Source organism: Pseudopipra pipra, chromosome 1, assembly GCF_036250125.1.
Source record: "Pseudopipra pipra isolate bDixPip1 chromosome 1, bDixPip1.hap1, whole genome shotgun sequence".
Classification (NCBI taxonomy): Eukaryota; Metazoa; Chordata; class Aves; order Passeriformes; family Pipridae; genus Pseudopipra; species Pseudopipra pipra.
In genome coordinates this window covers 100,620,067-100,632,414 of record NC_087549.1, presented here as the reverse complement: position 1 = coordinate 100,632,414, position 12,348 = coordinate 100,620,067, and the positions used below count along the sequence as shown (strand labels likewise).

General features: G+C 37.1%; 1 protein-coding gene across 3 annotated transcripts in view; it reads left to right on the top strand.

Moving 5' to 3' along the window:
* Positions 1 to 12,348, top strand: part of VPS41 (VPS41 subunit of HOPS complex) — a 107,250-nt gene that overhangs the window by 89,561 nt on the left and 5,341 nt on the right. For all 3 annotated transcript variants that reach the window (XM_064667983.1, XM_064667973.1, XM_064667990.1), the window contains 6 exons: positions 231 to 272; positions 380 to 430; positions 1,574 to 1,711; positions 4,225 to 4,279; positions 5,388 to 5,528; positions 7,011 to 7,147. In XM_064667983.1, coding sequence (XP_064524053.1) covers positions 231 to 272; positions 380 to 430; positions 1,574 to 1,711; positions 4,225 to 4,279; positions 5,388 to 5,528; positions 7,011 to 7,147 — 564 coding nt within the window. The remainder of the gene's footprint in view (positions 1 to 230; positions 273 to 379; positions 431 to 1,573; positions 1,712 to 4,224; positions 4,280 to 5,387; positions 5,529 to 7,010; positions 7,148 to 12,348) is intronic.

The following is a 12,348-nucleotide window of genomic DNA, read 5'->3' as shown; positions in this document are numbered from 1 at the left end:
AACAGGCTCCCCAGGGCAGTGGTCACAGCACTAAGCCTGACAGAGTTCGTGGCACATGGTGTGACTCTTGGTGATGGTCCTGTGCAGGGCCAGGAGTTGGACTCGATGATCCTTATTGAATCCCCTCCGACTCAGCTGATTCTGTGATCAGTGAATAAGCATAATACTGTATAGAATGTGAGAAAATGTGTGTACCTGTTTCTTAACTGAATTCTCTTTTTTTATTGTAGAAAGCGGTAGACATGCTTTTGGATAACGAAGATAAAATTTCCGTGAGTATAACAAGTTCATGGCATGGCAGTCCAATGCTACCTTGGATTGCCTATCCTTCTTTCAGTCCTGTAAGTGTGCTGTTTATCACAGGTTTGTTTTCTTTCAGATTGACAGAGTCGTTGAAGAATTAGAGAACAGGCCTGAGTTACAGCACGTGGTAAATATTTCTATATTCTGTTATTTGAAGTTGAGCTGAATAAACTCTTTGCTGAACATATCTTTTACAGGTGTGTTTATCTTGTCAGAGTGCACCTGACACTGAAATGTCATAAATCATCTCAGTCAAAGTGGTTACTTCTGCAGATTCACTCTATAACATGGGCATAACATCTTTACAATAGTAAAATGCCTTTAAAATGTGTACTTGTGAGAATTTGATAACATACTGCTTGCTTGTTAATATACCATGAAGTCCTTCTTACCGCATTGCAGGCACTTGTATTCTATGCTCAGTTACTTCTTGCTTGTATTCCTCCTTTTTCCCCGCACAAAAATGGAGTTGGTTGGTGGGTGCAGCTCTGAAATATGTTTTGTGATCTACAGAGACAGCAAACCACTTGTCTTTTTAGAATTGTAACTTCCATAAGCTGCAAGATTGTTCTTGTTTCTGCAGAATTACAATATCACTATAAGACTGTGGCTCCACATTGCTATTCCAGAAGCACCTCCTTGCTTTGAACATGTTGTCAGTGGAATACATAACGTGTAACCATGGGCTTGGGCTCTATTAGGGAGGGAAATTTAACTTGCTGCTGTGTACAGATAGGCTTCAGGGTATCGATTTGGTGGAAAGCTGATTTATGTGGTAGGGAGGTGATTATGGGAAGCAGATCTATGAAGTGTGCAGCCCACTGCCCAGGAGCTTTACAAAGGCAACTGGCTGGCTGTCAGTTACGGAAGGGATGCATTGGTTTGAAAGTGTGAAGCCTACTTCCATTGGAATAAAAGTGACCCTCATAATTATTTTCAGGGGGTTTCTGTGCTCATAGAGAGAGGAAGGAGCTTTGTCACAGTATCTAGACTTCAAGATGCTTTGGTTAAAATATTTCATGTGGTAAAAGTGTCTTCGCCAATAGAGTGGTTGGGCACTGGAACAGGCTCCCCAGGGAAGTGGTCACAGCACCAAGCTGACAGAGTTCAGGGCACATTTGAACAATGCTCTCAGGCACATGGTGTGACTCTTGGGGCTGTCACGTGCAGGGCCAGGAGGTGGACTTCCATGATCTCCTTCCAACTTAGGAAATTCTATGATTCTATTAATAGAAGTGGGTTTGAGTTCTGATTCTTTTCTGATTCCTAGTATTTGCACAAGCTTTTCAAAAGAGATCACCATAAAGGTCAACGATATCATGAGAAACAGATCAGCCTTTATGCTGAATACGATCGACCAAACTTACTACCATTTCTCAGAGACAGCACACACTGTCCACTGGAGAAGGTAAGCCCCCAGAATCTAAACACAGGTCTGGTCTGTAGCTTGTAGTGTTGTGAATTTCTAACTGTGTCTGACACTGCCCTCTACTGCCAAAATGAGTTTGTGACAATCACCTGCAGAAGTTTGGTTTGCATAGCTGATGACAGCTGAGACTTTCCTCTCTCAGCTCTCAGTGCAGGAATTAGTGGGTATTTTTAATGAACAAGTTCTGAATTCAAATTTAATGCATACCTGCAGCATATCTACTCATCAGTGCCTGGCCTGACTGAACAGCAGGTTGTGGTTGTAAGAAATCAAGTCATTTTGCCAAATCTAGGCGCTGTCAGCATTAGATCTTGAAAAATCAGTAGCTGTAACTGGAGTTTTTCTACCTTTATATTCTAAGGTCATAAGTTTCTTTTGGATAATATACACAATGTAACAGTCACTGAACTAACAGAGCTAAAAGTATTTTGTCTTTGTACTTTGGCCAATAGACTTGGGCTTTTTCAGAGTGCCAGGTTTCCACCTTCTTATTTTTTCATACTTTTTTTGTATTTTCCTTCCATGCTCTTTTTTGACAAATTAAAAAATACATAGAGGTAAGGCTAGTCTCGAGGTTTTTTACCCTGCTTGAATTAAAGTGAAAAGAATGGAAATTCTAAGTTTTCCTCTTTAGGTGGGTCAGTATTTTGTTATATGTATTTGTTGCTGTTAAGAAATGGTTGAGCAAACCTGATCTTGTGATAGGATGCCTATCTGTATGCAACTGTAATGATGACACCAGTGGAGTAGTTTTTAAGTGTAATATTGTATATTGCATTTTACATGGTTAACATTCCAAAGAGAACTGTACTATTCCTGACACCTCTCTTGTTTTGAATGCTTCTGTCAACTTACTGTGCAACTGCAGGAAACAATGGAACATACTTTCTTGGGATTGTAGACTTAGTCTTTGTTGAAACTTTCTTTATCTGAAATGAGATTGACCCAATGATCTTTTTTTAGGCAGTGAGCCTACAAGGTTTCAAGCCAGAGACTTTTGTCTGCATTATTGACTTACTTGTTTTTAACTTTTTGATTCTCTTAGTTTTTACCTTATGTATTATTTGTGTGACCATGGTTTTATATATAAAACCTTACCTGCATTTTTTTTCTTTTGATGCAAATTAGTTTTAGTTACTGCAGAGTCGGCCTCCCATCTTCAGTGATGCATGGTGCAAAAAAGTGCTATGTGAAACTGATGCAAGCTCATTGCTGGCACTGCTTTGCTGAAGCTGTGGGCTGCTAAGCAAGAATAGGTCAAAGACCCAGGAACTTCTGGAAGGTGTGGTGCAGTAATCACCAGAGTGAGAGAAAAGGATGTTAGAAAAAAAAATGTAATTCTAACCTTAATGTTAAAATATTAATATGTAAGAACCTAAGGAAGAGAGAAAAGATACCAACACTATGTAAAACTTAGTTGAATTTACTGAAATACTAATTCAATAATTATACTGCTTACCACACTTGCATATAGTAATGCTTTTTGCCACGTACAAGTCTTTGTTCTAAGGAAATAAAAATGGGACTAATAATTTCCCAGTTACCAATATTTTCAGTTCTTGTTAAGCAGGTTCCATTGCAGCGTATAAATTGCTAAAAGCAATTTCTGTTTGAAAAAATCACTCTTAGTATTGCTCTAAGGAAGTTATAAACCCAGCAGGAAGAAGTAATTGTTGTTCTTTAGAAGTAAGCCACTTTTATTCAAGTGCAGATTAGCAAATAAAATGAGCTGAAAGAGGAGTGTTCCCTGTTTTCCTCTAGAGGGAGCATGACAGTCAGGAAATGTGCAGCATCTAGAACTACTGAATACCTTGTGCTTTGTAGTTTTAACTTATAAGTGGAGAGGAAAAAAAAGCTGTCAGCTGTGTTTATAACTTATTAGTGTTATTCATACCTTCATTCACCTGAATTATCTCGTTGGTAGTTCACTTACCCCTACCCCAAAATTCATTGTCCATATGTCTAATCTTCATAGTAACCCATGTGAAATAATGAGAGTGGAGGAAAAGTTAATTCCTACCCCCATCTTTAGTTGTAGCTGTATTCTATGCATTTATAGTTTTGATTTCCAAGTGTAAAAGTCTTTATTGGTGAACAGTTATCTTCACAGGAATGCTATGAATCTTGAGTTTGCTTTCTGTTTCCAGTTTGGAAAAGGCATGGCAGCATTAATGGCATACCAGCCCTACCAATTTCCTGTTACTAAAAACTTTCTGGTAATCAGTTTGGTAGTTTTGATAATTGTGCTGGTTTTTACCAGTCCTGTCCCCACATTTACCCAGTCTCAGAGAAGAATTTTAAAAAGTGTCATGGAGTTTCTCTTCTTAATTCATGCGTGACAGTGCTTATTAAGGGAGCTGTTTCTGTCAAAATGAGTAATGTAACTTGGTGGAAAAATATCTTTAAGCCTCTTGCAGCATTTGAGATCAATAAAATTTCATGTTACATGGTTTCCTGTGTTCTCTTCCCTTCTCTCTTCCCTTAAATTCAAGGCTCTTGAGATCTGCCAACAAAGGAACTTTGTAGAAGAGACAGTCTATCTTCTGAGTAAGTAGTGCTCAGTGTGATAAATGACAAAACACTTTTAATCTTGTAATAAAGTTTATGCTGTGAAAATATATTGTGTAATATTGTTTAACATGTTCTCCCTGAGACAAAGTTGATATGCAGTCAGTACATCCAAATAACATTATTTAGAAAATAAAACAAAGCACTGGGTGATTAATATGATGTCTTAACTGCATGTATTGTGTTACTGTGCTTCTGACGTGGTGTTTTTCTGGGGTTTTGGAAGAATTGGGTAGGCTATGGGGAACAGGTTGGGAGGGGAGGTATTTTTGATACAATCTCCAGGAGAAGAGTAATACTGTGAGTTTTGAAGAGAGAGGAGAAATAAAACAAAGCTTTTATTCTGAGTACATCTCAGAAGCTTAATATTATCTATTGATGAGATGGAAGATTTGCTTATGTTGCCTTCTGTCTTCTTTTTTTTTTTTTCATAAAATTAATTGTAAATTAACTCCTCCAGCTGGCCAAGGATTCTACCTCTGAATGAGAGGCATTGTAAGACTAAGATTTCTATGTATCTTTATGTAGTAGTCATGAACAGAATAGAAAGCATTTTTTTAAACAATCTCTGGTTTAGTAAGAAGAATATTTTGTGGACCATTTGGGAGAAGAGTAGGATTTACTCATGAATTTATTTAAAGAATAGTTCGTCATTTCTACTACTTCTTCCTGTTTCCTCCTCTTATTTTTCATGGGTATAAACTGCGCTATACTTACCGTAAATTAAAAGTGCCCATGTGGGCTCTTAAAGGGGGTATTTCATGTCATAGTTTACATGTATGCACATATACACACTCTCCCTCATGTTAGATGTTGCTGCAGTTCAGAACCTGTAATATGATCCAAAACATCCTTGAGAAAGCCTCCAGGTCCCAGTCCAGCAAAGTACCTCCAAGCACTTGTTCAGATTATACTGATTGCCCTGGGATTTGCCTTCCTACATCTGATTAGATTAGGTTTGATCTTAGTTAAATTAGTTTGAGTCAACTTCACACTTATAAAGTTCACAATTGAAAGAGCTTCTTAAAGCACTGAGCATTGATAAGCACTTAGTGTTTATAATCTCTTTACTTATTTTTCCTTCTAGGCAGAATGGGTAATAGCCGCAGTGCCTTGAAGATGATAATGGAAGAACTGCAAGATGTAGATAAAGCTATTGAATTTGCCAAGGAACAAGATGATGGAGAACTTTGGGAAGACCTCATTTTATATTCTATTGACAAACCACGTAAGTGGGGAAGCCTTGCATATGTATTTTTTTGTGGAATTCTGTTGCAATTAAAGGATTGAATTACTCATGTGTATGTTAGAGAAGATGTTTATGTATGGCCAGGGAGGTGTTCTGGTTTGTGAAGCACAACACAGATGTCTACTGTGCATAAAAACTTGCAGTAAGGCAGCATAAGAACCAGTACTTAGAGGTTTAGTGTTTGACTAAGCTCTCCATAGTTGTGTCCTTAATGACAGTCAAGGGGAGAGCAGTGCTTTTAATTAAGCAGAATGAGACTTTACTTTTAGACAGCCTCAAAACACAGTCTGCAGCTTAATGAGGATGTTGTGTAGTGTGTTTATTGCAACTGCTTCCCTTTCAAATTCTGAAAATGAAGAACCTACACCTTTCTACCCCTCAGTAAAATAACTAATTTATTTTGTTTCTATGTTACAAAGGTAAGATCTGTAATAATGAGCACATTTTGCCTTTCACCCATTATATGAGTAACTACTCCAAGTTAAAAGTTTAGATGGAATCAAAACATAAGCAACATCAGTGTTGCTCGGGAGGCAGACTCAGAGAAGTTCAAAAGACTGAGAAAATAATTTTTTTAATTATGTACTCCATTAGTTTTTGCAACCTCTTCTGAGGCTCTAAATCAAGACTTTAAAGTCTCTCTTGGGATCTCTTTTCTGGGGGACTGAAAGTCTTGTAGAATTAGTGTCAGAATATGTACATTTTCATCCCTTGGCTGCTATTCCTGACAGGAAGAAGTGACCGGAATCTGTTATTCCTTTAGAAGAATGGCATTCTCAAATTACCCATATTTAAACGCAGTCTGTCTCTAAAAGTGATGCTACAGTCAGTGACATTTTTAGAGCAAAAGGGATTCAAAGCATATAGAATTCTTGCAGTTCCATCTGCCTATATGCAGAGCAACTGCAGTGATATTCCTCAGTTTGGGGGGGTTGAAGAAAAAACACAGCCTTGAGGTTCATCCTTCTAGTGTTTTGTTTAGCCAGATGCTCTTCAAAAAGCAAAAGACTTCTATTGTGTCACTCTCACCAATGTTAAGAAACATGTTGAAATTAGATTAGTTGCTTGAAAAATTGTTTTTCAACTGTGGAACTGGGAATAGAATAGTCACATAATGTAGATAATTTTCTCACTCTGTTTGCTCAAGTGCCCTCATTATTAAATCAAAATGCATTATTTACTTGTGGATTTGTGCTGGAGACCCAGTTACCCCTTTTCTGAATACACTAAAAGTTCTGTGAATTGCCAAACCGTATCTTCCTCTCTTCCCCAAAGGCTTGTATTAAGGTAAATACAGCCGCAAGAAACATAGCAAGACTAAAAGAGTCTTAGATAAGTCTTATCTAAGTAGAAAATTGTTATGGAATCAGCCAAACCATGTAGCTTGTCACCAAAGCATCCTTTGATCAGGTATTTTGCTGGATGGGTTTTCTTAATTTCTTTGTCTCTTGGTTTTCACAGCTTTTATTACTGGTTTGTTGAACAATATTGGAACCCATGTTGATCCTATTCTTTTGATTCACCGCATTAAGGAAGGCATGGAGATTCCTAATTTGAGAGATTCGCTAGTGAAAATTCTTCAGGACTACAACTTGCAGGTAAATGTTTTATTCTTCATGTGATACTCATTTTAAGAAAGATAGCAAAACCTCTTTTTCACTGTGAAATTACTATCATAATTTGTTCATCCATCTGTCATGGACACCGTGAGTTGGTACAAAACTATGACAGAAATAGTAGAAATTTGTCAAGATCTCTTGGTGGCTTCTAGCTCTTCCAAATGTTTCTCATGCCTGGTAAGTAGAACTGGAATCATCTTCATTGATTCAGACTATTTTACACTGCCCAACTGTCCAATATTGGAAAGTCTCATGACAAGTGCTTTTCACTGTTTCACATGTGAGAAGGCAGAATGCAACGTGCCCTCTCTGAAACATTCACCAGGTAATAGAGACTGTATATGTTAAATGTCATGCTAACTGAAGAAAGATGTACTTTTAAAATCAAATTCATATCTGTTTTGCAGAATGTGTTGATGCCTATGCATTTAAAAAAAAGGACTGCTCACTGGATGATAGGAGTTCTTATCCTAGCATAATTACACAGATATGTGCAGTTCCCTACACGATTGGTTCTGATGCATGCTTGTAAGAAGCATACCTTTCAGTGTTTCCTGAAAGTAGCAACAGAGCGTGTTGCATTGCATACTTTAAATCTCCCTGCTACAAAAGGAGTCCCAAACTTGAGTTCTCTGTGATGCTGCTCTGCATCTCTCCACTGAGAGACAGAAAGATATAGAGCAGTTTGAATGCCTCCATGGTGACTGTGTAGAGTCCAAGAAAACATAACCCAGTAGGCAGCTGAAACTCCAATTTTCTGAGCCTCAAACATTTGTTCTCCATCTGCTATTAGTCTTTTAACATTTCAAGCAAATAGATGGCCTTTATGGTTACAGTAAGGTCACGATTGGTATTCTGTCAGGCCAAATAAAGCCTATATCTTCCTTCAGGGCAGTGTTTAAGCCTTTCCAAGGCTTTTCATAATTTTATTTTTATATGAACTTTAGATTATGACTTTGGCCATTTTAAAGTAGCATTTTATATTTCTTCTTCTCCTGACACTTGTTATGTGCAAGGAACCTCCACAGACAAACAGATACGTGTTTGCATATAATGCACGTTGTAACATTACTTCCAATTTTTAATTGACTTCATGAGATACTAATATCCTTCCAAAATGATACTAGCTAAATACCATGCTGCATTTCAACAGTTGCATGTTAATCTTGCTGCTGTCAGTACCACAATTGATCCTCCTGTTCCTGCATTCTCATTAAATCAAAATGTAATTTTTGTTCTGTCTGCAGGCAGACTGAGGAAGTGCTGTAAGCATAATTGCAGCTTTACACATATACAGAATACATTGTGTGGCTTCAGACAAAACTGATATCATTTGGTCATATTTTGGGGAGGGAAGAATAATTTTATCTTCAAATATCTTTTAACAAAATTATTTTTGGATTAAAAGGTATTTAACCTTCAGAGTGATGTCTAAAATTATTTACTGTCAGCATTGAAAGGATTCATGGATTTCAAATTAATTAATTTTGAAGTAGAGCTAAATTTTAGCTCTAGGGCTAAAATTTAGATTTCATAGGAATAATAGAAATCAGGTAAGTTTAATGTAATTTGTGCTTGGCTTGCTTGTACAATAGGAAACCATATAGCCAAAAAAAGAGGCTATATTTCTTTAGAGAAATGTAAGCTATAGCTTAAAATAAAACTCCTTCTTAAGTGTTACTGGCAGTGTAAAGTGCACCGTTTATGAACAGATGGTGTATCTACATTGAAATTTAGAAATGTTATCACAGCTCTTGCACAGTGACAAAGTAGCCAGTTGGCAAGCTGAAATTTTATACAATGACTGTTTCTGCATTCAGCACGTGCTTCAGGACATGGCTGGAACTTCAGGTAAATATCTAAGCAGCCTCTCATTGCTGAGGACAGTTCTGCCCTGGCTTCATTGTTATTGCTGCCTAGTTAGCTGTTTTAAAGTTAGTCTTTGGTGGTTTTGTATGGTGCCTGGTCACACCTCTGCATGATGTTGTGTAAGTTCATGGTGAGAAGTCCATGACCTTTATTCTGGCCTGACGTAACTCTTTCACTTGTAAAAACCTCCTGATTTGTAGCACGTAATATACCGTACATTTTGAACTCATACAGAAATAAAAATTTAATTGGCTAGGACTTTCTATAACTTCAGCTCTCTGGACCTCAAGCTCTGCATGGACTTAAGTTTTATTGTTCTCATTTTCAAAGGCAAAAAGCATCTCGTGCCAAGATCCACAAAGGAGGAGCGCAGGTGAAGTGAGAACCTGCTGCTTGACTTGCAAGTCACTACCTAACACAAAAGCTGTGCTGGTCTTTTCATACCATTGGCTTCCCAAAAGATGTTACAGCTGTACCATTTCATTATTTAATTGTGGGCTCCTTTTGCAAGCCCTGATAAGATTGTTTTGTGCTTATGTAAGTATGCAGATGCAAATTTCATATTATACTCCTCAATTTCCATACCAGTGAACTTTACATTAGATGCGATTTGAAATACGGGTAGGAACTAAAAGCAGTGCCTTTGACAGACTTAGTCTTTTTGAAAACAATCCTTTACATCCCAGCAAAACCAAGTAAATTGAGTGGCTGCAAAAGCATGCTGTATATGACTTACAGTGTGCATTAGAGAATCCAACAAGGAAGTCTACTAATGTAATTTTTTATTGTAATTTTTTTTTTTAATCTGGGCTCTTCCTTGAATAATTTCTATTAATATTGGCAGATTGCAGGCTGACTGCTTCACTTTAACAAATTACCGCCCACTAGACTAACCACTGCAACTGTTCTGTGTGCTACTCTAAGCTCACCTCAGCTCTAAAGCAGTGTGGTTAACAACCAACTAAGCGTGGGACTAAGGCAGAATTAGATATTCTTTTGGGTAAAAATAAACATAGATCATGTGAGACTTTTTTCTTCGGCTACAACTTCAACTAAGTACTAACTAATTTGCCTTTTGCTCTGGCATTACAGCTCTGCTTTACAAGTCGGGATCTATTAAACTGCCTTATAATTCTTCCAGAATACCCATTTTTATTTTCCAACTTCAGGAAATGCAATTCTGCCATGAATTTTATTTGTCACCCTTTGTATGCTGTTCATTAGAGGAAAACTTCAAAAAATGTTGGTATTCTAGGACTCTCTTTCCCCTAGTTTTAAAATACAAAAGCAATTTGTTTAGATGCTTTTAGATTTTGTGAATTAGCCATTTTACTCAAACATTGACTTACTAGTTTGCAGTTTGATTGAACCTACAGTAACTCTGATTCATCCATTCATAGAGTTCACATCTATCCTTTCATAATGGAGTTTATGAACTAGTAGAACCCAATGATAATCCAATGAATGCTGCTTGAAACAGCACCTGGAAAAATTGTTAGGTTGTGCTCCTGAGCATGACTAAAATGCTGTTTAGACACCTTGGAGGCACTAGAGGGCAGGTGGCAGCTTGCACAGGGGACATCTACCTTTTGGATGTAAAGACTAGAAATAATGTGCTTTTAATTGTGGTAGCGATGCCATTTGGAAGAATTTGGTTAAATGGCCTTGTGAAACTTGAACTTGTTCGAGTGCTAAGCTGAATGAAGCCCCAGATTTACTCCCAGAGCTTTGAGTATGCCCTTTCAAGTTAACTGCCTACAACAGTATTTTCCTTTAAAGATAACGTTAGGCATTTTTAAATCAAGACTGTTTTAATTAAATAGAAAGGTTTATGTCTTCTGGTTTTAATTATGCAGTAGTATCTTCCCTAATATAGCCAGAAAATGAACTATGATTCCTTTTTGCAATACATGTTTTGGTTTCAACAGTTTTTAATTATTTTGTGAAAGGCATTATTTCTGCACAAAACTTGTGCTGTCCTGCTTGTGTTCACAATGATGTGCTTTTAAAGGGTAAAAAACCAAATCTGAGTTCTGTTTCTGCTTGGAAAGTGGTTTCCTTACAGATTTATGCACAATGTCAGTTTTAATTAGTTCAACATAATCTTAGGGTGCACAGTTACATACTTCTCCCCCCTTTTAATGAAGTTCCTCTCTTGCCTCCAAATTCCCTCTCCTGCTTCTCTTTTCATCACTCTTCAATAATCCACCCCATCTTTGAGGTCTTCAAAATTCTTTCTTTCTGCAGAAATGTTGAGATTTATTACCTTGAGAATTGACATTTACATTCTTCATTGTGACTTTTCCTTTTATATAATAACAGCTGCCTACTGTATTCCAATTCTAGCAAAATAAGGTCTGATAGTCATTGAATGTGGTATGGAAAAATCTTAGTGGTGTTTAAATAATTGGCAAAAAATAGTGCATGTGTCTTATATGTTTTATGAGGTATTTTTGTTACTTCTGGATTTTAAGCCATCAAATAGTATTGAGGTTTTCCAGTGACCAAATGATGTCTATTGTTTCCCTCTTTATTTTGCTTCCTTTTTAATTAATATTTCCTGTTGGCATACTTTATTTTAATTAGAAAATGCTAAGTCACAGTCCCATCTTCCCATTGTATCTTTGTTCTGCTCCTTTTATTTAACATAGTCAGAGCACCAAGGCTGTTAGAGTTCAGAAAGTGTTTGGACAACACTGTCAGGCACATGATTCTTGGGGCTGTCCTGTGCAGGCCCAGGAGTTGGACTTCATGATTCTTGTGGGTCCCTTCCAGCTCGAGATATTCTATGATTCTATGCTTGCTTTTCTCCTTTTACTTAAACATGGGGTTTTTTCATCTGCCTATGCTGAGTGCAGTAGCAAAGGCTCGAGTATATAGCCAAGATCCCCTCCAAGTTATTTACCTATCTTTGGGATGTAATGTGTTGATTGAGAATATTTTCAATGAGGCAAGCACTGTTTTTGAAAGATAACCTCATTCAATTATCCTTGCAAAAAATTTCTAGTATTTTTTTCAAACCTAGCGACATTTTTCTGTATTTAAAACAAAATTTAACATTCTCTGTTGCTCTTGGATAAAATTGGAAGGGGAAAGACGTAGTCAGCTAGTCCCTGAAATTATCAACAGATAAAAATTACTAATTTTCTAAGTGTTTGTCTTGTAGAGCTGCACTCAGTTGCTGGTGCTCTGAAATGTTTTATAGCTCAATGTCTCTAATACTGTAAAGTGTTATTCACCCACTGATATGCCCAATTTGAAATGCTTAAAGTGACACTCAATTTTATTTTTTTAATGTATGTCATATTTGC